The sequence below is a fragment of the Lathamus discolor genome, chromosome 6 (genome assembly GCF_037157495.1).
Source record: "Lathamus discolor isolate bLatDis1 chromosome 6, bLatDis1.hap1, whole genome shotgun sequence".
In the NCBI taxonomy this organism is placed as follows: domain Eukaryota; kingdom Metazoa; phylum Chordata; class Aves; order Psittaciformes; family Psittacidae; genus Lathamus; species Lathamus discolor.
Window position 1 is genome coordinate 69,390,542 of NC_088889.1, and position 27,166 is coordinate 69,417,707.

The 27,166-nt window shown below is 39.8% G+C and overlaps 1 protein-coding gene and 1 long non-coding RNA gene across 4 annotated transcripts in view; one reads left to right on the top strand and one right to left on the bottom strand.

Annotated features, from left to right (window-relative positions):
* NAV2 (neuron navigator 2) overlaps positions 1 to 27,166 on the bottom strand; it is a 223,542-nt gene that overhangs the window by 138,086 nt on the left and 58,290 nt on the right. For both annotated transcript variants that reach the window (XM_065683421.1, XM_065683423.1), the window contains exons 2-4: positions 21,221 to 21,338; positions 17,201 to 17,253; positions 2,295 to 2,367 (exon numbers count right to left, since the gene is read on the bottom strand). In XM_065683421.1, the coding sequence (XP_065539493.1) occupies positions 2,295 to 2,367; positions 17,201 to 17,253; positions 21,221 to 21,338 (244 nt within the window). The remainder of the gene's footprint in view (positions 1 to 2,294; positions 2,368 to 17,200; positions 17,254 to 21,220; positions 21,339 to 27,166) is intronic.
* LOC136016360 (uncharacterized) lies at positions 1,758 to 23,559 on the top strand. 2 transcript variants are annotated; one of them, XR_010613572.1, is made up of 4 exons: positions 1,758 to 1,873; positions 10,614 to 10,702; positions 15,342 to 15,466; positions 23,325 to 23,559. It is a non-coding gene; the product is annotated as an uncharacterized LOC136016360 (long non-coding RNA). The 2 variants fall into 2 exon arrangements; XR_010613571.1 differs by lacking the exon at positions 10,614 to 10,702.

Genomic DNA, 27,166 nt, shown 5'->3' on the forward strand with positions numbered 1-27,166 from the left:
AGTTGTCCAAAATCCAATTTCGAATCATTCACTTCTCTCCATGCTAAAACGGCGCTAGCGAAAAATACGCCTTCTCAAGCAACCCAAGTGAGCCTTCAATGTTTATTCCCATTTGGAAGTAATCACAATCTACTCCTTCCTCTTAGATGAGGAGTTGCCAGTGAAGTAAACAATCTGCAGTTGACCTAGCAGGTCTTGGCAAGTTGTGCAGGAACATTGGCGTGTTTGGTTACAACACTCTTCATTTTCAGTGATTCTATGCTCTCTCTTGTTCAGTTTCCCCCTCCTTCCACAGCAAGTTAAGGAGAGACTAAGAACAGAAATCAAATTGATTGCTGAATTTAAGACTTTGTATTTTATAAAATCTATTCCTTCTCTCCCCACTCCAGCTGTCACTTTTATCTCGATTTAGTGGTAGAGTTAGCAAATGTTCTCATTCCTATGTTGACAGCAAACATTACTGGTATGTTCTTAGCTTCTGTATGAATTAGTATGTTAATTCCTAGACAGTGTAAAAGAAATGGAGACAAACAAATTCAGCTAAGCCATGGGATATATCCTGCTGAGTCTGCCTTGTGATTTGGTGGCAGGACAACGACTATTCATCATGCTGTCCCTAACCCAGTGTGAATAATGCTACACTTAACTTTGCACACCCAGACACTTCTCTCATAAACTAACACGCTGAGATTTTTAGATTTTGCATCATATCAAGACAGGCAAATAATGTGAAATTTATTATATTTTTACAATAAGCACATATCAGGTCAAAGTTGAAATTGGATTTTACAGCAAACCCAGTTGCGTTTGCTTTTTACTAATTTCCTGGTAATCAAACTTTCTGACGTAAAAAGTTTTAGCTCATACTTTCTTTTCTTGACACGAGAATCCTTCTTATTCTAACTGAATTATTGAGGCATAGAATGCAGACAGTAGCTGGGCTGTCTATAGTAAAGCTCCTCTTTGGAGGAAAATAATTGTTACTGGTGTTCTAACCCAGCTTAAGGACACACCACAGAAAAAGACAGCTAACATTCAGCCTCCTCCTCCTCTACTACTAGTTGTGGTATATTCAAGTTAGAACAACGTACTAAATATCTGCTACTTAGCTTTCCACGCTCACAAACCACCTCAAAATTAGTGAAATTACATTTTGATTACACATTTTTGAAGTGGCTTCTAAGATCTCACAGATGAGGATAAGGTAGGAGTCTTTCTTCTGAGGACAGCAAGGAATTCTTGAAGCCATTTTCCAAATTGTCAAAATGCAATTTTAAATTGTAATATTTAATAACTTTTAAAGCTACTAATTTTATTAACTAGAAATGTATATTATATAATAATATAGTAATTGAATAAATGCTTTTATTTTATTTTTTAATTTTAATGTAATGTACGTATGTAAAAGCTGTGGACATGATGGTTTCACCATAAAGTTCATCCCCAGTGGTTATCTGGCATACATTTGATACACATCTACCACTGATAAGGGAAAGTGTGCTTCAGCTCAGACTTCAAATCACTGTCATAAAGTGCATGGTGCTGGGTTTTGGATTTGTGACTAAACCACTGTTGATAAGGAACCAGTGTTTTGGCTATTGCTGAGCAATACTGGCATGGTATCTACTAGCAGGACATGGTGAGTGACTGCCTTTGCATCACTTGGTTTGGTTTTAATTCTCTTTCCTTCATTCATTAAACTATCTTATGTGTTGTCTCACTCCTCCTCTTCCTGTTCTCTCTCCCATCATGCTAGGAGTGAGCCCACCACACCTACACATCCTTGCTTGCCTTCCTTGTATGAGCCACAGGATTCCTTCAGAGGAAGAAAACATGCCTCTAACCGTAAAGGCAACGAAGGATACTACTTCAGGTAAGAGAATAATTGAAAAATGAGAAAATCATGTCTCTCACAAAGCAAACAACTGCCAACAGTTCACTTTAAATGTCTGTGAAATGTAAAATTTAAAAATAACATAATGATATTATTCTGTACTGTGTCCTTTAAAGGACTTAGATGAGAAATTTCTAGGATTTTTAACAGAAAGAAACAAAGAAGTGACTGAATTCCAATACACTCTCACTGATTATTTTTGCAAGTCAGCTTTGTGGAAATTAGATATGTATTTTATTCACCTTCCATATTGAGATGGGGGAAAAGAGATGTAAAGACTGCCAAAAAATTAAATTATCCAAACTAATCTCCCATGACACTCCATGTTCTGGTTGCAATCACAAGCAGTAATTCAGGTTTCTCATTTAAAACTGAAATTTTAAGCCACCGATTGACTCACCTTCTGCTGACAGCCCCTGGATGTTAATTCCCTTAGCAGCCAAGAAACTCAGGCATGCATCTATGTTTTCAATCTGTTCAAGGACAAGTAAAGAAAAAATCAGATAGATACAAAGAGAAAATACATTGTAATAACTGTAATATTTTCACTGCCCGCCACCCTTTATTTGCACCCAGTGTTTGTACCACATCAAAAGTCCCTTTGCTCATTCTCTGGAGACCATAATGTGAAACCTCCTCAGTTACTAAACTGATTAGTTTGTGGGTCAGGACTTTCTGTTATTTGCACTTGCATGAAGCAAGTTAGTTAATACTCTAACCACGGCAGGCGATCTTTACATATCTTACTAAGGGTCAAGGATGTTATGCCAGGATTTTCAACCTACAGTAAGCATAACAAACATGAAACCGAAAATAAACCCGGGGGCCGCATTTGCTTGAGAAGGCAGATTGCCACTTGCTCTTCAGTTGACAGCTGGCAGAAGTTTCCACAAATCACGAAAGCAGTCAAATATAAAAACTGTAACAGGAAACCCCGGCTGGAATCCAAAGTATGTCCACTCGTGACATTCGCTGCGTGTTGGAAATGACAGACAACTGCTTGGTCGCTGTGGGGCAAATCCTGCCCTTCAGAGACATGGTACAAAGATACTAAATCGCATGGGATCAAACTCATTTTGATCAGGTACGGTCTCCTGGTTGCCCAGAGAAGTGGTTAATGCTCCATCCCTGGCAGTGTTCAAGGCCAGGCTGGATGGGGCTTGGGCGACATAGTTTAGTGTGGGACAGGGATGCCTGTCCGTGGCAGGGGGTTGGAACTGGATGAGCTTTAAGGTCCTTTCCAACACAAACCAGTCTGGGATTCCATGATACTGCACAACAGGTCTGACTGTTGGTGACTACAGCTGCTATATACAGGCAGGACTCAGACCCTTCCTAACAAGGTCAACTCAGGAATGGTTGAATTAGGCCTTTTTTCCCCAGTGTACCTCAACATTGCAGCAGTGGTCTTGCAGTGTCTTCACACGTAGTTTCTCATCAAGCTATCACCAAAGCTCTGTTGTCGTCTTCAGAAGATGCAGACAGATGCCTGCTGCCCCCCCACCCCAGACCAAGACACGGTTTTGGTTTTGGACAGCCTGATATAGATGAAGATGTCCCTGCTCACTGCAGGCCACTTGGACTAGACGAGATTTGAAGGTCCCTTTCAACCCAAACTATTCTATGGTTCTATGCAAAAGCCTAAGCTGAGACACCTCAAAAGGCTGCAAGGAACAGCATTTTAGGAGATACCATGTTTCATGTGTGGATGCACAGAAGACTTGGATAATACCATTGAGCAATTTTTTATTTCATCATGATGATCAGTAAGTGACAAAATAGGGTCTCCATGTATGAACAGCTTGCAAACATTAATTTGTTAATTCCCAAAGCATCATAACCAAATACTGCTTCCACTTTATAGACAGGGAAGGATACAGACAGCAAGCCCCACACTTGCTCTCAATGAACCACCTTTCTTCTATGAAGTTTGGAGACATCAAAAGGGAACGTGAAAGATACAGCTTTCCCTCTCAGCTCCTGTCTGCCCTCAAAATATATACAAGTAAGGGCTGTATGGCATTCTGGAGGCTGAGCTCTCAGCCCTGACCTGCACTTTCCATCTTTTTTAAAGTAATAAAGTACAAGGGAAGCTGCCAGAAAACCTCCAGCATGGATTTCTCTCATGGTACTATTGCGGGTTGGAACTAGATGATCTTTAGCTCCTTTTCAACCCAAATCATTCTATAATTCTATGATTTACTGTCTATAAACTTAACAATAAAAGCATTGTCTTCTACCAGAGAAACAAAAAAATTATTGACATCACCTAACTGTGATTTCAACAATTATAAACACTGATACACTCAAAACTTTTATCAACCTCAGTATACTTTGAGATATATATACTTTATACTTCCAAACCCAGACAGACACCAAAGAACACATTTCCTGTCATATTCAGACCTTAAAGACTGTAGCAGGGGGCAGTTCAAAGGTGCATTTATCCACAGTTCAAGATGATACAACAATCTCTACCCATTTCCTTCCTCAGTGCTCAACAACCCTTTCAAGTTTTCAACACGGCTCTTTGGTTGAGGTGTTTGCGACTCTGCCAGAAAGCCAAAGTTCACCTTTGCAAGAATAAACACCATATAAAAGCGTCAATCTAGTTTTGCTACCCGCACTTAACAAGCTGCAAGAACATTTCCAGTCTTCCACAGCTTCTTCCCTAGGACAAAGCCTTGGGTTTTACTGAGCATTTTAGCCATGCCCAGACTAAGGGATGACCCCCCCATCAGAGCACTAATGCTTGAGGTGTGGACGTGGACCACGGGTTGAGTCACCTGGACCTCACTGCCGTAGAAAAAAGACAGACAGTATACTTTGCCACACCAGTAGTGATGCCTAGCTGAAGGCTGTGAGAAACAGGGGCTTTTTGGTGGAAAAAGAATTGAGGGGGGGAGGGATGGAATAGAGTAATACAGAACATGGACTGCCAAAAATCTATGGTGCATTACAGTCAAGAACTCATAGGATATTTTCCTCTTTCTGTAATATTTTGACTCCTATGTCAGTACTTAAACCTACACATGATGAAATAAAGTGTAGTAACAGAGGCTTGCAAAAGAAATCTCTGGTAGAAATTCAAGGTGCTTCCCACACAATGACTGGCTGGTGGCCTACATAAAAGTGATCTGTGACTGCTGTCCAGCTCCAGTGGAAACAGGCTCATGCTCACTTGGCACTCTGGTGTCTTGTAAGCAGCAAAATGCTCAGCTCGGGAGCTGTCTTCCAGCCCTCCAAAGTGCTAAGAATGAAAACAATGATTTTCAGATGTGTCAGGGAAGCAATCACTCTTTTTTCAACACTTTGAAAAAAAATCAACATTTTTTTCCTACTGTAAAAACCAAAGAAAGCTACTGAAACCTTTGTGTGCCAAAGAGGTGTGAATACTATTTTGTGGCCACTAGCATTAGTGAAGAGCCCTAAGCTTGGTTTAATTAGTCTAATGCATTAGAAATCACACTCTTTATTTAAAAAGAAGCATTTCCAACAGTGTAACATTTAATTAATTTCACCTATAAAAGCTCCAACAGAGGATTCTGTCTCTAGTCCCTGCTGTACTAACATAAGAGCTAACTATTTATAATCTGCAAGTAATTGTTTTATGGAGAAAGTGCATAGAGGGTTGGAGATAGCAAGCTAGTCTGAAGTAGTAGCATGGTACTCATACCATTTAGATGAATTTACCTAGGATAGAAATGAAGCTCTCAGATAGATCTCAGCTAAGCAAAGACCTTGTCACCCTGCACTGTTGTGAATTCCAACACAACAGAGCTGCGTCCTTGAAATTACAGTATTCGGCAGCAAATCATCACTGAGACTCCATGAGTTCTTTCTTGGCCAAGTCTATGTATCACTTAAACCCCTCAAAAGTAGATACGAAAAGACTGGATTTGCAAAGGGGAGTGTGTATTTTCTTTTTCACTGTGAGGTTTTTGGCTGATAATTCTGATTTCCCATTTGCTTTGCCAGCAATATTTAACAGAGCAGAAGCAAAACGGGAAAGATGCCAGTTGGATGCTCTCATTTCCCACTTACCCAAAATAGGGGAAAGCTGTGCAAAAGGACAAGGAAAGCCAAGGACAGACATCCACGATGATCATCTCACTCTGACACATGAATAGGAGTGCCCAAAACTGAGCCTGGCCATAAGCAACAAACGAATTTGCAATCTTGAACTGCTGCATAAATAAGCCATCTGAGGTGTAGTCAACTCTCAAACCCCAGTGTCAGTCACACACCCTATATGATGGTATTCCTTCTGAAATGTCCCTTAATGCCAGGCTAGGACAGCTGAGCCCGTACCTAACGGCAGCTCTTCTCTGGGGGCTCCCCCTCCTTTCTTACAGCGAGGAGATAGCATGAAAAAAATAAACTCCTATAGAACTAAACATAAAATATCAAGTGTCACAACTCCAATCTCGTATTCACAGAGGCAAAAGGCATATTTCAGTCAGCTACCTCAAAACATCCTCTTAGCATAAATCTCTGGGCAGCATTTTCTACCTGGCCAGATGGAAGCAGAAGGCATCCTGGCTAACTTTCAAACACCGCACCAGCAGCAGTTGCTGGTTGTACACCAGGAAGGCCATCAGCTTCTTGGTGGAAAACAGGATTAAAAGCTACTGGTCACACATACTTACTGATTTCTAAGTATTTTTGTAAAGGACATCACTACACACTGTCGGGTTTCATTCCCACCAGACCTGCATGCGCCTTGTTCCTTCCTAGCTTCTGCAGAGACATACCAATTTAACTGCTTCACTGAATTCCTATGTATGGATCAGAACACTTAATGCTTATTTCACTGTAACTTTCCCAGGTATTACTCAGATTAACCTCTATTCTCACACGTACCCTACAGTAATTCATGCATTTCCGACAACACAAGCCACAAAACCCACATAAATTTTTGTTCTTATCATGTAATAGCAACTTCAGTTTCTATTCTTGTCAGTGCTAGAAAGAAAACATGCCCTGGCCTGTATAAACAGAATAGGGAATGTAAGAAGCAAAATGAAACCCCAAAACAAATATCTCCATCCTGTAAATGGAGACCCATGGGTGGGCACCAATAGATGCTGAACATTGACTATATCAGACAAAGAGTTGAACATGGAAATGGTCTACAGCCAAAGCTGCCAGTCCAACTCTGGCAAGTCAAACACAGGGGGTAAACTGTCACTAGTTCTGCTCTTGTAAGAGAAACAGCTGTTTTCCTCCAACAAAAAATCAGTATTAAACTTATGGTAGGTTCCTTCACTTAGAAACCATGGGAAGTTATGATGCAAGACCTCTGCTCCCAGCTTTTACAGTGATAGATAGGGAGTTTTTCTAAGCTTATCCAGAAAACCCCCTACTTACATTAAAGCCAGTGCTCTCCATTTAGCTTGAGGCTCCATGTTATGTCCAGTATATTAGTTTTCAAAGGAGAAAAAGAAGATTGATTTCATGTGCAAGTTTTTCAAGTTTCAGAAGCCTTTATGCAATATTCCAGCAGAATTCACATATAATGCAGAAACAAGGAAAAAGCTCACCACAAGCTGTTTCTTGAGGCAAAAATCTATTTCTTTTCTGTATTTTCAGATCTAGCTTTTATACTCAGTATTTTTATACCATAAAGTTTAGGAAGAGCATAAACACTGACAATCCTTACAATGCTAGAGTTTTGGGAGAGGGATGGTTCTCCCTTCAAATAATATCTCATTTGCACTACTTCCTGAACATATATATATATACACACACATCAGAAATACCAAGACAAATTCCATTCTCCCCATAAGGATATAAATACTATTATTGCTGTGCATAAAATAAATCTTCATTAGTACTTATCCCAATGAAGATGTATCTTTTTTTTAAAGAAAACAGCATGCCGCTTCTGACTATTTGGATAAAAGCCTCTGTCAAAATTAAGTTTTAGGATTTTGACAGAACTTGGTGGCTATGTTAAAAATAATAGATGGAATGTAAGGACAAATAAAGCTAAGTCATACTCTGAAGCCAGGTTGCAACAGATTCAGCCACTGAAATAAAAATCTATTATCATGGGTACAGTTTTCACATGGAATCAGAATGGTTTGGGTTGGAAAGGACCTTAAGATCACCCAGTTCCAACCCCCCTGCCATGGGCAGGGACACCTGCCACTAGACCATGTCGCCTGAGAGTTGATTCTCTCTCTGCTATAATTGCATTACTTTGGGTTTTTAAAGAAAAGGACAGTTTGGGCACTAACCTAAGGCTAGAGAACTAGCCTAAGCCTCATCTCTTGCATCCCCTCTGCTATAACCCAGGGAAAACCTTAGCTTTCCTGTCCCTTCAGCTCTTCCTCAGGAAATAATGGGACAAACATTCAATATTCACTCACAACATGCCTAATAGAGAGAAAAATGGGGACTGTAAGCCCCACTGAGAGATGTGATGCATGCTGACCAAGATTTCTAATCACATCAAAGAGCACCCAAAGGGTGTTCTTGTATTATGAATGGTTTCAGGCAATCCTGGACAACTCAAGTCCTGCCAAAGCTCATCTGGTCTGGGAGAGGGAGATGGAAGGGTTTATAGAAATTGTCTCAATTTAGTTTAAAATTCAGCTTTCTAGGTTTATTTAGTCAAAACTGAAATTTTCCTATGGAGAACAGAAAAAAGGGTATTTCTTCGACAAAAACTTCTTTGACATATATACCTGGAAATATAATTTTTGGATCAGCTTTTCAGGATCAGGCCTTAAAGATATTTGAAAAGTTGAAGTGGGTAATTTGTGCATAATTTGAAAACTTGAGATACCCTAAATTAAGCTGAATTATACAACAACAAGGTCAGCTTGGCAGAACAAATACCAACAGAGTATCCTGCCTCTGAAGAACCATTCATTCAGGATATAGACGAACTTTTTGCTAGTCTCAATAAACACTTGACCACATTCTACACACACCACACTAACTGTACATTATTGGCACTAAATCTCTGTTTATGTATAAGTGAAGGCAACAATAGCTGGGGAGAAACCACAGCTGTGCTCAGCAAACACATGAGGAGGAGGACAGTGTGTCCCATGAACAATTCAACTCATTCACTTCATTTCCGCTATCCCTGGTTGCTTGCAGAAGCCCCTTTTCTACCTGGGGTTTCCAGACTGAAAGTTATGCTTTGAGTGCTGTGCAGTTGGGATTAAATGTAAAATATGACTGGTATCTAGTGAAGATGGACTTCTTCCCAAAACATCCTGGAATTCTAAAGAGCATAAATGCTTAAAAGGGAGGACTGACGCTAAGTCACCCAATGAAATAAACACTTGCACACGGCTGTATGTCTTCCAATACTAGCTCAAGTGTTGAAGGCTCTGCTTGTCACTAATGTGAATTTGCAGCAGAAATCCAGAATTTCACAAAATTCATGTAGCAAGAACTGAAAATGTTACGACAAACAGCTTTTAGCTCAGAAAAAAAATGTTTTGTATTAACACTGCTGCCCTTATTAAACAAATAATTATAACAAGAAACCAACCTACCAATCAAAAATTTATCTGAAGTAATGCCAGGCAATTACAGATTCGCTCTCAGTGCAAGGGTGATGACAGCGTATCAGTCAAGAATCTGGTTCTGTTTATTCAAATACACACAAGTGGGTAAGCAGCAATGGTCACCTCAGGGCTGTGTCACTGCAAGGACCTCTCGCAATAGAGAACTCAGCAGTTGCTGGTTCCTAAAACAGCTCCATGGGAAGGGAGCTACTGCTAAAGCCTGTTCCCAGGCTGACATGCATACTGGTATCTTGAGGCCTGAGGGTGACAGCTTCACCTGTTCCCAAAGGATTGATTCCGGTGGCTGAAGGGGCATCAACACATGTGCCCCATCCTTCCTTGCACATCCAGGATCCTTTCTGGGATCCTGGATAACATCTGCTACTGAAATCCTCCTGTGTATTTGCATCGGACTAGCACAATAGTACTGTTTAAGTAGATAAAAATCATCCTACATAAAAGAAAAAAGAACAGATTTTCTGGGTATTTATCATCTTTGCAGACTGATTAATTAAAATAACCATCATCACACGCAGTTACAGTGCATAAGCAATGGCCTAGATAACATTCACCCTCTATAAGAACCTTAACTGACCCCTGACAGACTCCATACAACATTTAATCACAGCACAATTTTTGCTCATGGCACCAAATTCAACAGTGGGTTAATATAATCCTCTGCACCTAGTAGAGCCTCACCAAGGAAACACCATGAAGACGAAGACAGTCTAACGCCTTCCATGATTTCCTGTTTTTTCCCCATTTATGCAAAACATAGCAAGAAGCTGTGTTTTTGCAAAGGACTGCATAAAAGGTATACTTATGTAATAATTCTACATAAGTAACAGCCATGGCAAAACCCAATTCTTTTTCTAGGCTGCAGTGCAGGTGTAAGTACATAAGTGGAAGATAAAGTGATCTCCACATGCGTATGTGGAATGACCCTGGTCCTGTAATGCATCTGCTGCTTCATGTATTTAGTCCACACAGCAGGGAGAACCATAGGTGTTGGAAATGGCATAACTCAGATTAACAGTGAAACAAACGACCAAATAGAATCTAATTCTGTCTTTGTAGTTAAGCTCACATCTTCCAGATTTTCCATAAAAATTACTTTTTCTCTGTTGCTCCTTATGGAACCTCACACTCTTTCAGAGACACGTGATGTTTAAGTTCTTACATCACTACAGGGCAAAGAATTAGAGCACACCATCAGGGACCATGAAGATGATCCTGGACGGGAATGACAGACAGCCTGTCATCAGCAATGCCTCCAAAGGTACCACATACACCCACCCAATGAAAACAGTATGTACATACTGCCCTACCTATCTCCACAAGCAGTAGGGGTTTGGAAGCCCTTCCCTGCAGAAATTAAACAAATACCTGTCCACTAACACTTTGTCATGCCTTAAGGCAGGGAGATGTATCTACTGGCTTTTCCCAATCCAGTCTAGCTCTGTTTGTCATGTTATTTTCTATGTGGGATGATGGCAGGGTGAGAGAGTGGCTTGTGATTTTATTTAGACTGCAAGCGTTGCAGCACAGAAACCTATGATCGAACTGTGCCTGTCTCACTGATGCCAATACACAAATGGTAAGCGTGAGGGAATAACAACAGTCTGAATCTCGGGGTGGGGGTACAATAAGATACAATAAAATGAATCTTAACAAGGAGCAGTAGTTATTATGAAGTAAGGAAAAAGGACATCTAAGTACAAGTAACCTGGCAGATGACCTCTGTGGTAAGTTGTTCTTGCATACATGACAACATGGGTTCATACATGATCAACAGAAACCCAGGGAGCTTAGAGAAAATGCTTCAAGCATTCCTAAACTCAGTATTTGGCCAACTGCCTCCACAGGCAGTTGGAGCTGAGCTGGCATCTGGCACAGCTCTGGGTGACATCTTCCCCTCCATCTAGCCTTCAGCTGTGAGTAACGTACCATGGGTGAGAGCCTAAAGATACCCATTTGTTAACTACAGTAACATTCAAACAGATTCAATTTCTAAACATCTACTGTAGTGAGATAAAAACTTCCCAAAGCAGGGGGGAGGCTCACCAGAAGACAGGAAAGTTCTCTTTACTGCACTGCTCAAAGCAACCTTGGAGTAGGATGACTTGAAATGATATGGCTATATTTAACCACTGGGATATGTTTCCAAATATCCTCTGCTAGGAATTTGCAGAGGAAAAACATGCTTGTGATGCTTTTGATCTCTCCAGCAGAGCTGAATTAGCACAACATGCCCAGGCAGCAGAGTCCTCCTCTGCTCTGGGGAACGACCAGACCTCAGCCCCACAAATCCAGAGGGGTTTTTGCACCCAGCTATGGCAACACTTCTGCAACACTGGGTGCTTAAAATGCTCCAAATCTTTAGAGGAGCAGGTTAAAGTGGATGTCTGCTCTTAAGAAACAAAGGCATAATTATTTTCCATGAGAAAAATAAAGAGTATTTCCTTTTTTTTGGTCCCATTTCTTTGTTAATTATTTATACAAAACACCCACTTAGTGGGTATTACACACACATAGTTTGCTGCATGGCTGATGCAGATGGTTTCAGCTCATCTTATTCCTGCAACCAACTCATTAATGTGTTCCCAGTTATACCCTTGAAGTACGGGCTATATCACACCAGCATTCACCTTTATAATTTCAATCCACTAAAATGTTCTTTGAGAAAAAGAACATAGAAATATGGACAGCATGTGCCATAGGCACAAACAGTAATGAAGATTTCAACTTCTCTTGCTCTTTTTCTCAATAAAATAAAGACTAGGAGCAGAGGATGGAGCTGGCAAGGGTCACATTGAGGAGGGAAGCAGATATCTGGCTTAAAAAGTGAATTAAAACTCCCAGCACCACACACTTCAAGACCATGGTCCTTGCCAGGCTGAAGAATATTCATACAAAATGTTCTTTGACATTGGGCGTCGCATACATAACAGAACAGCTCATTTTCAGAATACAAGAAAACAGTCAAATATTAAAATGACAGTTGAATTGCCATCACTGGGGTAAGGAAAACACAACTTTCACCTTGACTTTCATAAAGTCCTTGGGAAGAAATGCAGACCCAAGTTGCAGTACAAGATTCTTTTATGTCTGCAAGACCGTAGTAGAAAGACTGAGCAGTATTATTTTACTGGTTCAGCCTGATATCTGCATCAGAAAGATAAGATTTGTGAAGAACTTCTGGTCAACACACACAGAAAATAAATACTACCTTTTTGTTATTTGATAACTGATGCTTGTATACACAAAGTGGTCATCCTTGAAAATAATACACCCCAACTGCAAACCCACATGCAAACCAGTTATTTCCTCCTCTATTTATAGGAGGGAACTGTGGTGTTGCTTCAGCCTACATGCTTTTCTGTTGCTCCAAATTCTTGTTTTGGTTCTCCCATATTTCCCCAAGCCTAGCATGGAACACTGGAAGAGTCTGGTGTACCCTCCTACAGATCCCCCAATCCCTTCCCTTCAGCACTGACAGCTTTGTTACCGCCCCACTCCTTCCAGCTTCAGTAGCAAGGGTAATACACCATCACTTCTCAGACATGCACATCTAATATTCCAGTTCTTTCTAGGGCATCATCACCTGTCATTATTATTTTCATTTTATTTTGAACCTTAGAAAAAAAAAATCTATTTTCTCCATTAGTCTCTTCTCACATATTTTTTCTTAGAGATATATATATATATAGGTATATAGATATGTCTTATCTCTTTCCAATGCCACACTAAGTATTTCTTACCATTACATTCAAGGTGGAAAACGCCCTCTACCTGTCCTGTAAGACACCCTGCTGGTACTTCTTTTATCCTTTCTTCCAGTCCCATCTTCAGCTGTGCTTCAGCTTTTGCCTGTGCCTGTCAACATACCCCTTCACTGGCAAGTGTCTGACTTCATATTTTCAACATTAGCTTTCTTTACTTGTCTCTCTCCCCAGCCACTTTCTAGTCTAGCTGATATGGATCTTTCTTTCCTTCACCTCACTCTCCACTTTCATGCTCTGATTTTTCAGATGTCTTATCCTTTGCCTTTTTCTTCTATCATCTAATCTCCACCATTATCTCATCTGTTATGATTTATCACTTACACGTAATGAGTAACACAACCACCTCCCTCCCTCTCTTTGCCGTGCTATGCAAGCAGATATATCAATATACAAGAAAACGCTCAGCCATCATACTGTGCTAAAACATTGCCTGTGAAACCTCCTTCCAAACCCAAGCATTTTACACGTTTCATCACAGACAGAACACAGTCCCCGTAGAACAAGAATTCAAAAGGCTGTCGTTATAGCCAGACTTGATACGTAACATACAGCATATAACAGCCCGCTTAAGCACTCTTATTTTTTTATCTTATTACAAATATAAGTGATATGAACCCTTTTCAATAGGTAACATCTGCAAAGATCCCCAAATCAATAAGGATAATCCTAGAAGGGCAGGTATTAAACAATACCTTCTATATAGTCCAGATTCTGCAGGATGCCAAATGTTGAGCTCTAGTATCATCCCAAAACAAGAGGCAAATTGAAAGAAAGGAAGAAAAAAAGAGATCTCTTGTCCTTCTATAACCAAGTTATATTAGCAGAGATAATCCTATTTGGGTTTATTGACCTCATTCTGTTTTTCATGAGCCTTCAGGAGTGGAAGCTAGTCTTGTTTTGCCCTCCTTCACACAGTTATCAAGAACTAAGCCACTATTATCTGAAACTTCATTCTAAAAATCCAAATGCAGTTGTGGTGAAGGTCTCCAAACCTTCTTGGTCCCAGAGGCTCTGCTCCATTCAGCTACACCCTCTATTAACCACAGGATTTTCCACATGCCAGCTGGAACTAATCATCCCAATTACAGGCTTTTGTGGAGAGGAATAGCTACAGTAAAAATAGCGAGGTTTGGGAAAAAAACACCACCCTGAAACAGGTCTTATGCAGAGGACAAGATACAGCATAGATTATATAGAAGCCAGCCAACTCTTATCTGGAGCAAAGGAAGACAGGGATACTCCCCATAGCAGAGAAACAAGACAAAATGACAACAGGGGATAGGTTCTCACCTAAATGATTTTTCATGGATTCAGTGGGGGTCCTTGTCATGTCATTCCTGGCACTGGGACAAGGTTGATAAGCACTGATGGTCCCAAACGGTTCTGCAGTACTAAACTTAATTTGACAAGGCTTATTAGTGCTGGCTTTGAGCCTGACAGACCCAAGCTGTCTCTAATGCTCAATTTGGGTAAATTTGCATGATGCTCTCCAATCGTGGAGCAATGGAAACAAGAATGCAAAGAGACCTGATCTGGCTCTGTGCTGAGCTCACTAAGGTTTGGCGGGCTTTGTTGGCTTAGCATTGTGCCACATAAAAGCAAATATACTTGCTTTCACACCCCCTTCAATGGCTTTGAAAGATACAGATGTGCTCCAGCTTTCTAAGCTGACACATCTGGCTGGACGTGAGCTGGCTCTTCACAATTCAGCTCACATGTGTGTTCACAGCATCAAAGATAAGCAACCACAGGGGGAAAGATGATGATACAAGGCTTCCCTCTGAGGTCTGTTGTATTTCTATTTAATGAGCAAAGTCAAACATTCATTTACAGTGTCTCCCCCCAAAAATTTACTCATCTTACAGACACTACCACCTTACAGACACTACAATAAAGACACCTGCAGCTGACAGATTCACTTGAAAATGTAAGACCAGACATCACCTGGTTCAGTGTTTGAACTGATGGGACAGCCTTGCCTCTTGTCACCTCTCAACCACAAATACCAAACATAAACACCAATCCCCACACTCTGGAGAATGCTTGTAAGCTCTAAGAGGAAAGTGCATGGAAATGTAGAGAATGAAGACTGCTGTATCTAAACAAACACTCTAACACACTCATTTTTTCCAGGAATGCAGGAGACCTTCAAAAGGGTTGTCTCCTTAGACACTGCAAGCAATTGTATGAACACCACCTCTATGAAGATACTCAGGTTCTTGCTTTACTACCTTTATTGCAAGACGATAAAGAGCTCTGTAAGTATGCACACTTAATAAAAGCAAGCCAAGAGCATAATCCTTGTTTTTTCTCATGTGAAGGAAAACTGCCGGGTGTGCCTTGCTATGACTGATGCATTAGGTCTCATGAACAGGGGATGCAGTCCAACTCACCACCCTCCTGAATGAGCAACCATAGTAATATCAGAGCAAACACTTCTTTCCAGTGCTCTTCACAATTCCTGATGCAGCACATAGAATCCCAGACTGGTTTGGGTTGGAAGGGACCTTAAAGCTCATCCAGTTCCAATCCCCTGCCATGGGCAGAGACACCTTCCACTAGACCAGGTTGCTCCAAGCCCCATTCAACCTGGCCTTGAACACTGCCAGGGATGGGGCAGCCACAGCTTCTCTGGGCAACCTGTGCCAGGGCCTCACCAACCTCACAGCAAAGAACTTCTGCCCAAGATCTCATCACACTCTCCCCTGTGTCAGGTTAAAGCCATTCCCCCTTGTCCTGTCCCTACAGGCCCTTGTCCAAAGCCCCTCTCCAGGTTTCTTTTCAGCCCCGTTAGACACTGGAAGCTGCTCTAAGTGACTGTTAGCTACAATGTCCTGGAATTTGTTACAGATGCCAGTCCTGAATGAAAAGCAGTTCTTCTTATGATACACTTGTGGAACACTAAATTATAGTAATTGTCAAAATTTCCTCAATTATTTATACTCTAGACAGCTGCTGTGGCTACAGCAAGAAGAGTAACCAACATCTTTCAAAGCAGTAAAAAGTAGCAGTGACAAATCTTTTAGATGACTTTAAGCAAGATTCATAACTTCCAAGAAACAACAAAGAGTCAAAGCAGAGCAGCAGAACACATTGTGGTTTCTGACTGGCAAACAAACTCTCATCAATATTCAATCTTTCATTAAAATATGTGAGTGGTTGTGGGCAGTTGGGAACAGTCATAAACATGAACAATATGAAAACAGCTTCACACACAGGACAGATATTCACATACCCCAAAGTGAGCATTTGCAAGGCAAAGCGATGATTTTGGAATTGATATTGTAAAATTATTTTTTCCTCAAGATACAGAAGGAAATAACATTCTTTAAAGTATCATAAATATTAAGCACCCCTCTCATAGGATCAGTTTCTTATTATTTGCATTCCTAGTAAAGTTCTGCCTAGCTTCAGTAGCATACTCATGAAGTACTACATGCTTTTAATTTCGATGCACTCATTTTTAGTTCCCCAGCTTTAATTACTATATATAAGCAAGATAACAACCAACTTGTTCCACAAATTAAAACTTGGCAGTCAAACCCACCTTGCATACAGTAAACATCTTAAAGTTTGCAATTTGAAATTTGTTCATGGAGTGCACTTTGATAATTTATTTATTTTCAAAGGATATAGGAACTCCTAATCCAACTTTAAATCGATAGCTAATTCTGCTTTTTCAGTACTGCTCTCTATATTTTTATACATTCCTGTGTAATTATGAGGTACTTCATAAATATAAAATACTGATTTTAGTATTTAATTTTAGTGAGAACAATACTGATTGTAAGTATGTAATAAATTATAAGGCCTTATTCAGCTACTGTGGAAAACAGGGCAAAAACTGTAATATTAATGTTCTTCAGATTGCACCTTTGCTCTCACTACTGCAAAAAACTAACTAAAGCCTCTTAGATGTCTCAGACATTGAAGTCACACACTGTCAGTTCTCAACCACATACACACAAACAACAGACCGCTTCACTACTTACCATTTGAGACCTATTTTTAGGGCAGCCATTGATGTCTTCAATCTTTTCATTTGCTGAAAAGCAAAAAAAAAAAAAAAAAAAAAAGGAGGAAATAAAATAAAAACTATACCAAGGACATTTATTCCAATTATCCCCAGAGTACTTGCTGCTAGCTAAATCAAGGGGTTCAGATTGTAGTTGTCCAGTCAAAGGGAATGTGTGAAGTACAGAGACCATCAAAGCAAAAGCAGCTGGAGTTTTCTAGCGGGTCATGCCTGCAGAGACAGCTGGGGGCAGAAAACAAGTGGTCTGACAACATCTTGTGTGGTGAGGGGTAACTCCTTTAAATTACAAAGAAGGTTTAAACTCTAGAAGCTGAATACTGATTGGGTGGAAAAGTCAACATGATCTGTGTATAGATGCTTGCATATCACTGAATTTGCTTGGAGAGTGAATGCAGGTCTTAAAACTATATGGGAAATTTATGATCAATAACTAATACTTTTATTATTTTGTTTATTTTAAAGCACAAAGCACTTTGGAAGCTTCTTGGCCACAGCTTACAGGCAAATCTATTTGCAGAAAAATACAAAGTTCCAATCTTTCAAGTCCCAAGTGAAATAATGAAGTTGCTGAGGTGGCAAATGTTTGCCTTAGTCTCAGATTGCAGAGTTTCACATTTAGACCCTGAAATGTGTGATGGACTGAAGACCAGTTATAATCAAAGTCTGGTTTCCCACAGTTTTTTCACTGTAATAAATGTTGTTCACAACTGATTTGATGACTAACAGATTGGCCTCCCATCGATTCTTGTATTAAAAGCTTTATTCTACCAATCCCATATTCTTAGGATATCAGTCAGAACTTCATCTCACTTCACATCTTTCTTCAGTTAGAAGTATCAATGTCCTACCCAAAATATGGTAGAATTATCACTAGAGAGCTCTACTAGGTTTGATCCCAGGATTCTGGTTTGAAATACAAACCGACACCTTCCCCTGCAAATGTAATAATTTCCATGAAAATAGCTATAGACAAAGGCATACATAGATATAGACAAAAAGTATAACAAGTCACAGCATAAATTTGAACTTGAGTAGCTGTCTGGAGCAATCACAAATGACTTTTACAAAGATCTATTCTGTTCAAGTCAGTGCAATTAATTGCAGTCAGAGCACAAGTTACCCAGAATATTTATATATACCTGTAAGACAGGCTATCTTGGCATATCCACCACACTCACACTAAATAATGTGCCCATCACCTCCTATAATGCTGTACTGATTGCCCAGCACACTCCTGTGCACATTTTATTTTTTACTGAAACTAGTTTTATATAGCTGAATAAGTACTTAACACTAATGAAATGTCTGCAACCCTCTTTAGAAAGCCATGGCTTTTGTGTCTGATCTGACTTTAGTTGTAGCCAATCAATCAAAAGAATGATAGACTGGTTTGGGTTGGAAGGGACCTTAAAGCGCATCCAGTTCCAACCCCTTGCCATGGGCAGGGCCACCTTCCACTAGATCAGGTTGCTCCAAGCCCCATCCAAACTGGCCTTACTCCATAAAATATCCTAGGCATCAGTAGGAAAAGTCCTATCAGACTGGGCTGAAGTTTAATTTTAATGTCAATTCTAATTCTTGAAAATCAAAGTTTCTCACAGGGAACCAACTGACATTTTTATGTACTACTGATTTCAGAGAATGCATATCTGCATTTATGAATTTAAATATAGGTACTATGCTTATATGGCGTTATTAAGGCATCTATTATTTGCATATTCTTTTATAGATTCAGATTTTGAGCTGAAATAAATGAGAATGCTATGAATGTATTTTAATTGACTATATTATCATTAGCCATTTTGAACTGAGAAGATTAGCTCCTCTGAAGTCAAACGCAGCGATGTTTGGTTTCACACCTTTTTTAGATTTGCTCCTTGTTTGGACGCTAAGGTCAAAGAACTACCTAGTTATTACTCATTTTAGAGTTTTCTTTTCCCATACATACAGCTATTTCATTTAGGTAAGCAGAAAGGACTGCAATCACTGTCTTGGCATATTCACTAAGTCTTATGGAGGCTTCATTAAAAAAAAAAAAATTAAAAAAAAAAATATATATATAAGATTCAACCACATTCATTCTTTTTCCAGGTTTGGATATTAAGTAGTATTTCAATATCCACGGTGTAAATCTCGGGTGGTGAACACAAGAAAAACTATCATTAATTATTAAACTTGAATCGATTCCAGTGACTTGGATGATCTCGAGATACTCCAAGCACATGAAAAAAAGGCAGCTCTTACTGGCTGCTTTTACACATATCACACCATAACATAAAAATAACTCTTCTGCACTGCATATAGATTTCTTAATATGCAGCCTTGGTTGTAAGAATAAGAGCTTGTATTTTGCAGGCTAGTGCTGAAGCTGCTTCTAGGTGTGAAAGTTATCACCATCTTAGTGACAATGAGATGCAATGAGCCTAAGGCCTACACAGCAGATACAAATTACTTTCTTCACTGCTAATTTGGAGGATTCAACTGAGAATGTTTAAATCTGAACTTTCCTTCACATGGAGAATATTCTCTGAAAATTAAATCGTTCAGCTTGAACTGTAACTTCGGAAGCTTGCAGGCTTAATCTTAAATATTAGCCAAAAGGCAGCTCTAAGAATGGCTGAGAAAATGCAAAGGTGAATCAAAGCAAATATTACAGCAGGCACTGCAATTTCTGTGTAATTTAGAGGGAGGAATCTGCATTTCGTAAGAGTTTTCACAAGTCAGTACTCAAACAGCTACATTAGGTGTTTGGTACACCTGGGTTCACATTTTTCATGTTTTGATGGTGGGATTGTTACACATGTGGAAGCTTTCTACAACAGTGTTACTCAGGGTAGCTAGTTAAGCCTGAAATGAATCATCACCTAACTGTTCCTGGGTTTCCAACCATTTTCCCTAGTAAAGGAAACAGATACAGGTTGAACCATTGTCAACACATGGTTTTATATCTCTGTAGGTGCAGGTCTGTAGAATGCTGCTGAGATATAACGTTGCTCTAGGACAGAGTTAAAATTTTTTTTGATGTATTCTAGTGCAGTTCTAGTGGGGTCATTGGAATGATGCCTCAGAATTGCACCCAGGAACTGGGCTTGCAGATTTGTACCTTACATTAAGGAACTAGCTCAGTTACAGCATCTCAAACATATAAATGTACATGCACTGATGTCTTGTTATTTCGCTGCTGTCTTCTTAATTTGCATCTCAGATCTGTCAGTTTGCTTCTGACAATAGTTGTCCTAATTCCCATTAGCAGGCTTTCAGATTCCATCCATCTCCACTGGGCTATGCATGAGCTTTGCAGCATCCCAAGAACCAGATGGATGAGCCTCTGAAGGAACTAATGAAGGATCCAGGCCCTAGGGAAGAGGAACAATAGCTTTACATGGGACCAACAGAGGAAATGGTTTAGAACCTTCATTTCTATGAGTATTAGGGCAAAAATGAGGGAATTAAAAGCTTTGTGGCAATGAGCCTATATTTGAGATTTGGGCTAATGATGCGTTATTCTCCTCACTCGAAAACTCATTACGAAAGATTTCTTTTTTCTGCCATACAAAAATCATATCCCTTCTCCTTTCAAAGCTGTATATATGGATTTTCCATATCCAGCTGGACGTTCAACACAGCAGGCCGGTATCACTAAGAAGTATGTTCAGATCAATCCCCAAAAGGTATCAGAAATGAAGATAAAGGAGGATAACAGCATTGTGGGCAGAAAAAAACCCGCATTCATCATTTGCTTTTTGTAGCATTCAGCCATGTGAAGCAATATTGCTGTGTCAGGAGATCTTAATCAGCAACAGTAAATACTTTTTCCACTATGCTTTAAGACAAGGCTTTATCAAATAAATTAGCAAAGTCTCTGAAGGAAAATTATCTACATAATTCCATGCAGTTTGATGGATTTCCCCCCTGTGTGTATGTAGAAGTTAGTGAATTTCTGAGCAAGCTGATACAAAACCAGAAGGTCACTCACCTACAACCTGGATTATTTCGGCTAGTAATACTCCATCAGTCACATCTTGCTGTAGATCCTTTATCAGCCTCTTGTGGCCAGATTTTGCTAGATAGTGATTTGCCCAATCTGTGTAAATCTGTTAGAAAAAAGATGAACAAAAATAGTTAGTCATAATGCAAACTTGAAAAAGGAGAGGTCTTTGCTTCTCTCAGTACCGGAGGGGCTGTTTTAAGATCATTGCTTTTTTGCTCTTTGAAACAAGTCAACAACATTCAAATTTAAAGTATTGCGCAGATGAAGTATTCAGCTTACCATAGTAGGGCTTCTCCTATTCAGAAATCTGAAATCAAAACTCACAGAAGACGACAGGAAAACTCTTGACAACGTTACAGCTTGAACGGATCATCACGCAGTCAAACTGAACGTTCCATGGCAGTAATAAGTTTGCAGAAGAGATACCAATTTCCACCTAAGTAATTATTTTTGCATTTTCCCTTTGACATTTCTTCTTCATAACAGTTACTGAGAAATTTAAAATATTCTTTTTCCAAGAACCACTTCTGGGAGGTATTAGCCATATAGCAACTTCATTTTTAAGAAACTACTTTGTCATTTTACCCAACTTTTGACAAGGGCCTGTAGTGACAGGACAAGGGGGAATGGCTTTAACCTGGCAGAGGGGAGATTGAGATGAGCTCTTCGGCAGTTCTTCCCTGTGAGGGTGGTGAGGCACTGGCACAGGTTGCCCAGAGAAGCTGTGGCTGCCCCATCCCTGGCAGTGTTCAAGGCCAGGTTGGACAGGGCTTGGAGCAACCTGGTCTAGTGGAAGGTGTCCCTGCCTGTGGCTGGGGGTTGGAACTGGATGAGCTTTAATGTCCCTTCCAACGCAAACCCAGCTGGGATTCTGTAATTCTAAACCCCTACCAATTCTAGTAAATTCCATCTCACAGGTTAAACAAGGCCATTACACTGATTTTCATCTCCCATGCAAACTTCAAATTGTTGGGATTTATTTGAAAATGTATTACCTGAAACCTAAGCACACAAAGCTGTCAAAAATGTCTCTTTAATCTGCATTAAGTACTGCTCCCCACATTCTATCCAAAACCACCAGAAAACTTACAGAATCTTTTCATGCTAGGTTATCAAAAAGAAGGAAACACACTTGATTAGGAACTTCTGCTTATGAATTAAATAACAGTTCTTGTTCTTCATACAGGACTTTTTTCTTCATGTCACATTTATATTCCAAAGAAATAGAGTAAAAACTACTAAGTAACAGAATTTTACCTATTAAATACCCCAATATTAATGTTCACCCCTGCTCAAAAGTATACTGGAAATATCTGCATCTCAATTCAGCCTATCAGTAAGTAGGAGTAGATTGATTGTGCTTTCTACAGCATGACACATGCCACTCCTCCATGGTCCTACAAACCACCACGTACTGGGGGGATTTTTTGGTTGTGTTTTTTCACTTAAAGCACTAAGCTGGTGACAAACACCTCAGACATGTGGGTGAATCACTGACATGGAAGGCAATGTCTGCACAACAGTATTCAGTCCCCAGAAGCCCAGGGAAAGCTCATCCTGGGCACTGGCCAGGAGTTACTGTTTTCTTTCACTGCTACTGATAGATAGAAAGAAAAGAGGATAAGGAGAAGGATCCTAGTACTTCAGGGCTGTGGTCACCATGCTATCAAGATTCCTATCCCCAGCCTTAAGGAAGCAGATGGAAATGATAACCATTTAAGTAATATTCTGTCTGCTTGCAAAATATTGTTGAAATAAACATGATTTAGAGCTATTCCCCCTCTACCACCCTCTCCTGAGCTATGCAGCACTCTCCATCATTGTATGTCATAGAATCATAGACTGATTTGGGTTGGAAGGGATCTTAAAGCTCATTTAGTACCAACCCTCTGCCACGGGCAGGCGCACCTTCCACTAGACCAGGTTGCTCCAAACCCTGTCCAATCCACGTCAATGCATATCAAACACTATCCAGCCCGCATCAACCCAGATCCTTTAAATTACTGACTAATATAACCAAGCTACTAATTTGAGAAGCATCTTCAGCATCACATTGAAAATGCAAAGCTTATGTCCTTCTCCTTCATAGGAGTTAAAAGCCAAAGCCTAAGAGTCAAGTATTTGCCAAATGGGACAGAGGAACCTGGGAATAATACAAGGATTGCAGTTTCACTCTCCTCTTGCACTTGCTGATTCAATCTCAACAGGATGAAATGAAGAACAGATATTTTGACTAGAATTATACTGGTTATAAAGTCTTTGTTTGTTTGTTTTTTGTTTTATTTTTCCCAAGCCTGTAAAACACTCGTGGTAGCAGCAATGAACGAGTCACTCAAAATCGGTACCATGTGTCCCTATTTTTCATCATTCATACTCTAAGTTTTATCTTCATAGTAGCGGGATGCACATTTCCTACCCCGACAGTGTCACAGACCTGACCAGAAAAACATGCTGGAACACCTCTGTGAAAAAAACAGAGCCAAAAACCACCTCAATGAAAACCATCTCAATGAAAAACTCTGAGTAGACAGGAGTGATTTCCCTGGCTGCCTGAAAGAAGAAAAGGGAATAAACTCCTAACCAACCCACACTCTGCACAAACCAGACATTGCGTTCCTTAGCTCCTGTTACAAGAAAACATTTTCCGCAACAGGAAGCTATTTTTAAAGATCCAATGACATCAAGGAACTAGGATTAACTTCACCTGCTTTGCGGCTGTATGGTTCTAGCTTCCTTATCTACAAGACAGAGCAGCAAACAGGTTGCAAACCACTCACTTCACAATCAATGGTTCTAGCTTCCTTATCTACAAGACAGAGCAGCAAACAGGTTGCAAACCACTCACTTCACAATCACAAGGGTCCATCCTACACTGTTACTGCAATTCAGCTGACAACCAACTTAACAAACACAATAACTACGTTGCTTTTAATGGGATGGCTGTGATGAACGTCCTAATTCACCACAGAAGAACTTTCAGCAAATATAAGGTTATACTTTGATGCATCGGTTTCCATGATGCAGATCATCGTGCAATCAAATAAACGCTTGGATTAGCCCTGGAGTTAACACAACACAGGAACGGAGAACAGGCAGTGGAGACCTCTCCTGGCAGAGCCTGAAATTACAGCATCAGCAAGACCTTGAGAGCTAGTTAGGATTGATTTTTCAGTGAAGTGGCAGAGTGAAAATGCATGCCTGGCATTGCAAAACTGCCGTTTCATAGCTGCTTCCTACTGCACTAATTCCTGCTGCATCCGCAAACACCAGATCTTATATTCATGCCCTGTAAATAAACAGAACCGCAGCAAAGAAGTCCCTAATTCCCCTCACAAATCCTCCTGGTGAAGGAGACAACTGGAAACACCCCCAAATACCCCCTGTCTGATTCAGTGTCTCCAATAACACATAACAAAACTCCCTCTGGTTGGCAAATTATTCTTGTAAGCCCTACCCTGTGTGCTGAAGTCAATGTCTGCGTTTGGTATCAGGAACTGCAAGCAGAGCTTTTCTGCTGGTTACAAAATATTCCATTAAATGCATCAGTAACAGGTCCTTTTCCAACTCAAACCATGATATGACAATAATTTGCACCAGGATAGCGAAAATATTTGGGTTTGGGGTATCTAAGGGTGTGGAATACTATTTGATTCAGGCAGTTGTTTAGGAAAGCCTTTTGCAGGGAAATAAAAGTATACTAAAACTTTGTTTCTCTAAAAACCTTTATTATACCACATTATTTTGCAATATGCGTAACATGCAATTGTATTCATGTATTTTTAACCTGACTAGGCTATTTATTTAGGAGCTCTGAAGCATTCTTATGGATGCAGTATTATACAGGCATATTGTAGTACCTCCTCATGGTCCACTGCTCATTTTTTATGGTATATACGAAGCTAATTATGGAAACTTTCCAGCATGTTTTCAAAACGTGTTTGTTGCAAGTCTTTGTAACGTGCTACACAAATATGATTCCCAATGTTTCTTTTCCTTTTCCATACAAACAAGTGAAAGAAAAAAAACTAGTGTACAATGGTTGCTATTTCTAGACACATGAAAAATGTTTCAAAGCACATAGTGTTTTCAAATGTTCAAACCCAGGCAAATAAGTGAGAAAACAATAATAAAAGGAGTAGGAAAACACTGCTGAGAAACTTCCCATTTGTATATGCCTGTCTCTGCAGAGGAATTTTAAATGCTCACCTTTTCAGCAAATAGGTGACAAAGTCACAAGTTTGAATATTCACATGAATATTACCTGAAGTCACCTTATTAAAAAAATGGAAAATCTTGTGATACGAAAGACTTGATCCACTATAACCCAACAGATAACTGCTGTATTATACACATATATATAATATATGGAGTCATGGAATCAACCAAGTTGGAAAAGACCTTCAAGATCATATGGTATATATTTCATATATATTATACTAAATATATTTATATTTTACATATATTGTATGATAAATATTCTCTATAAAGCATATATATATTAAAGTATGGGCTTTTAAAAACTTGCAGTGATTTCACACAGTATGAAAATCACTGGAAGCAGCTTCATTATTTTACCTAAGGAATCCAAGCATACAATGTGATTTGGGCATTATCACCATTAGCAGGTCTTTGTGCCTTAAACCAGCCAGTTTAATGTTTAACTCAGGTCTAAGTTCTGGCTTTTGTTAAAGGTTGACTCAGCTGTTGGGCAGATTATTTCTCTGTAGTCCATGATCCCAGGAATCAAATTAACTGGGAACAAATTAAAAACAAATGTGAAAGGTTTTTTTTTCCTTTTCCCCTCTCCTCCCCCCTTTTCAATCCATCAGGTTTTAATTAAGAGTGTTACAGATAAATATTGATTTTGGAAATATTCAGTGCATTATGAGTCAGAGCTAAAATACTATTGCACAAAGTAGCAAGGTCTTGAGCAAAAAAACCCCCCAAACAACCAAACAACCAAGAACCCCCTAACGCCTTGCAAAGCTGTTTGTAAAGAAAAGGGCCTCAACATTAGTAAGTCTTAAATCAGGAAGAACACCACATTTAGAAATTCAGTGGGGTTTCTCCCCTTCCCCTTCCCTTAGCTTTATACCTGCTTGTTTAAAGTATGTTTCAGATGAGAGAAGTCTTGCTTTCCAGGTAGGAGACCTCTGCATTTTCTTGCCACTTCGAGTTTCAAGTAACTGCACCAAGAGACTACATCTATCACACCTCAGTCTGCCTGCCCCGCATTTGAACACTGAATCAGCAGAAAAGGAGCTTTTTGCACATCAGGTTGTTTCTTCCAGACCACACAGCTACCACAAAGCACTTGGGGTGGGCTGGGGTACATACTGACAGGGAAAAGCAAAAACCCTCAAGCTTCTTTCTACTTAGAGTAATTCAGAGTCTTTTATCCTTGGAAAAGGCAACCAAACAGCCAAATAAATTAGTTTGTCTAGGAGCCATAACAGTCTGAAGCTGGCATCTCAAACCACAGTATTCCTTTACCCCAACACATTTTAGAGGCAACAGGCCAATACCTGGGCTTCTCAGACATGCCAATAGGCAGGTTCTTCTTGATCTGCTGGCAGATAGGGCCAAACACAGCATCTGTAGGACCATATTCCTCTGCTCCCACAGTCAGTATAACCCAGGAAACAGAGCATGAATAAACTCATGAACGCAATAAATCCAGGAAGATCCTTTAAAGATCATGAAGGAGATCCAGTATAGCTATGGAGCTGCAATTAGATTAAGGTACTAGATATTGCTATGTACTCCAGGGTCTCCTTTAAGTGGAATTCAGTTCCAAATAGGGACACCAACTACCCAATGTTTTTTGCCTCCCAACTCCTATTCTGAAATATGGTCATAAAGAGGAAAGGCTTCACACAAAACTAATCAAAAAGAATTTCCCTCTTCTAAGCAAGCAAGTAGAAAATATGC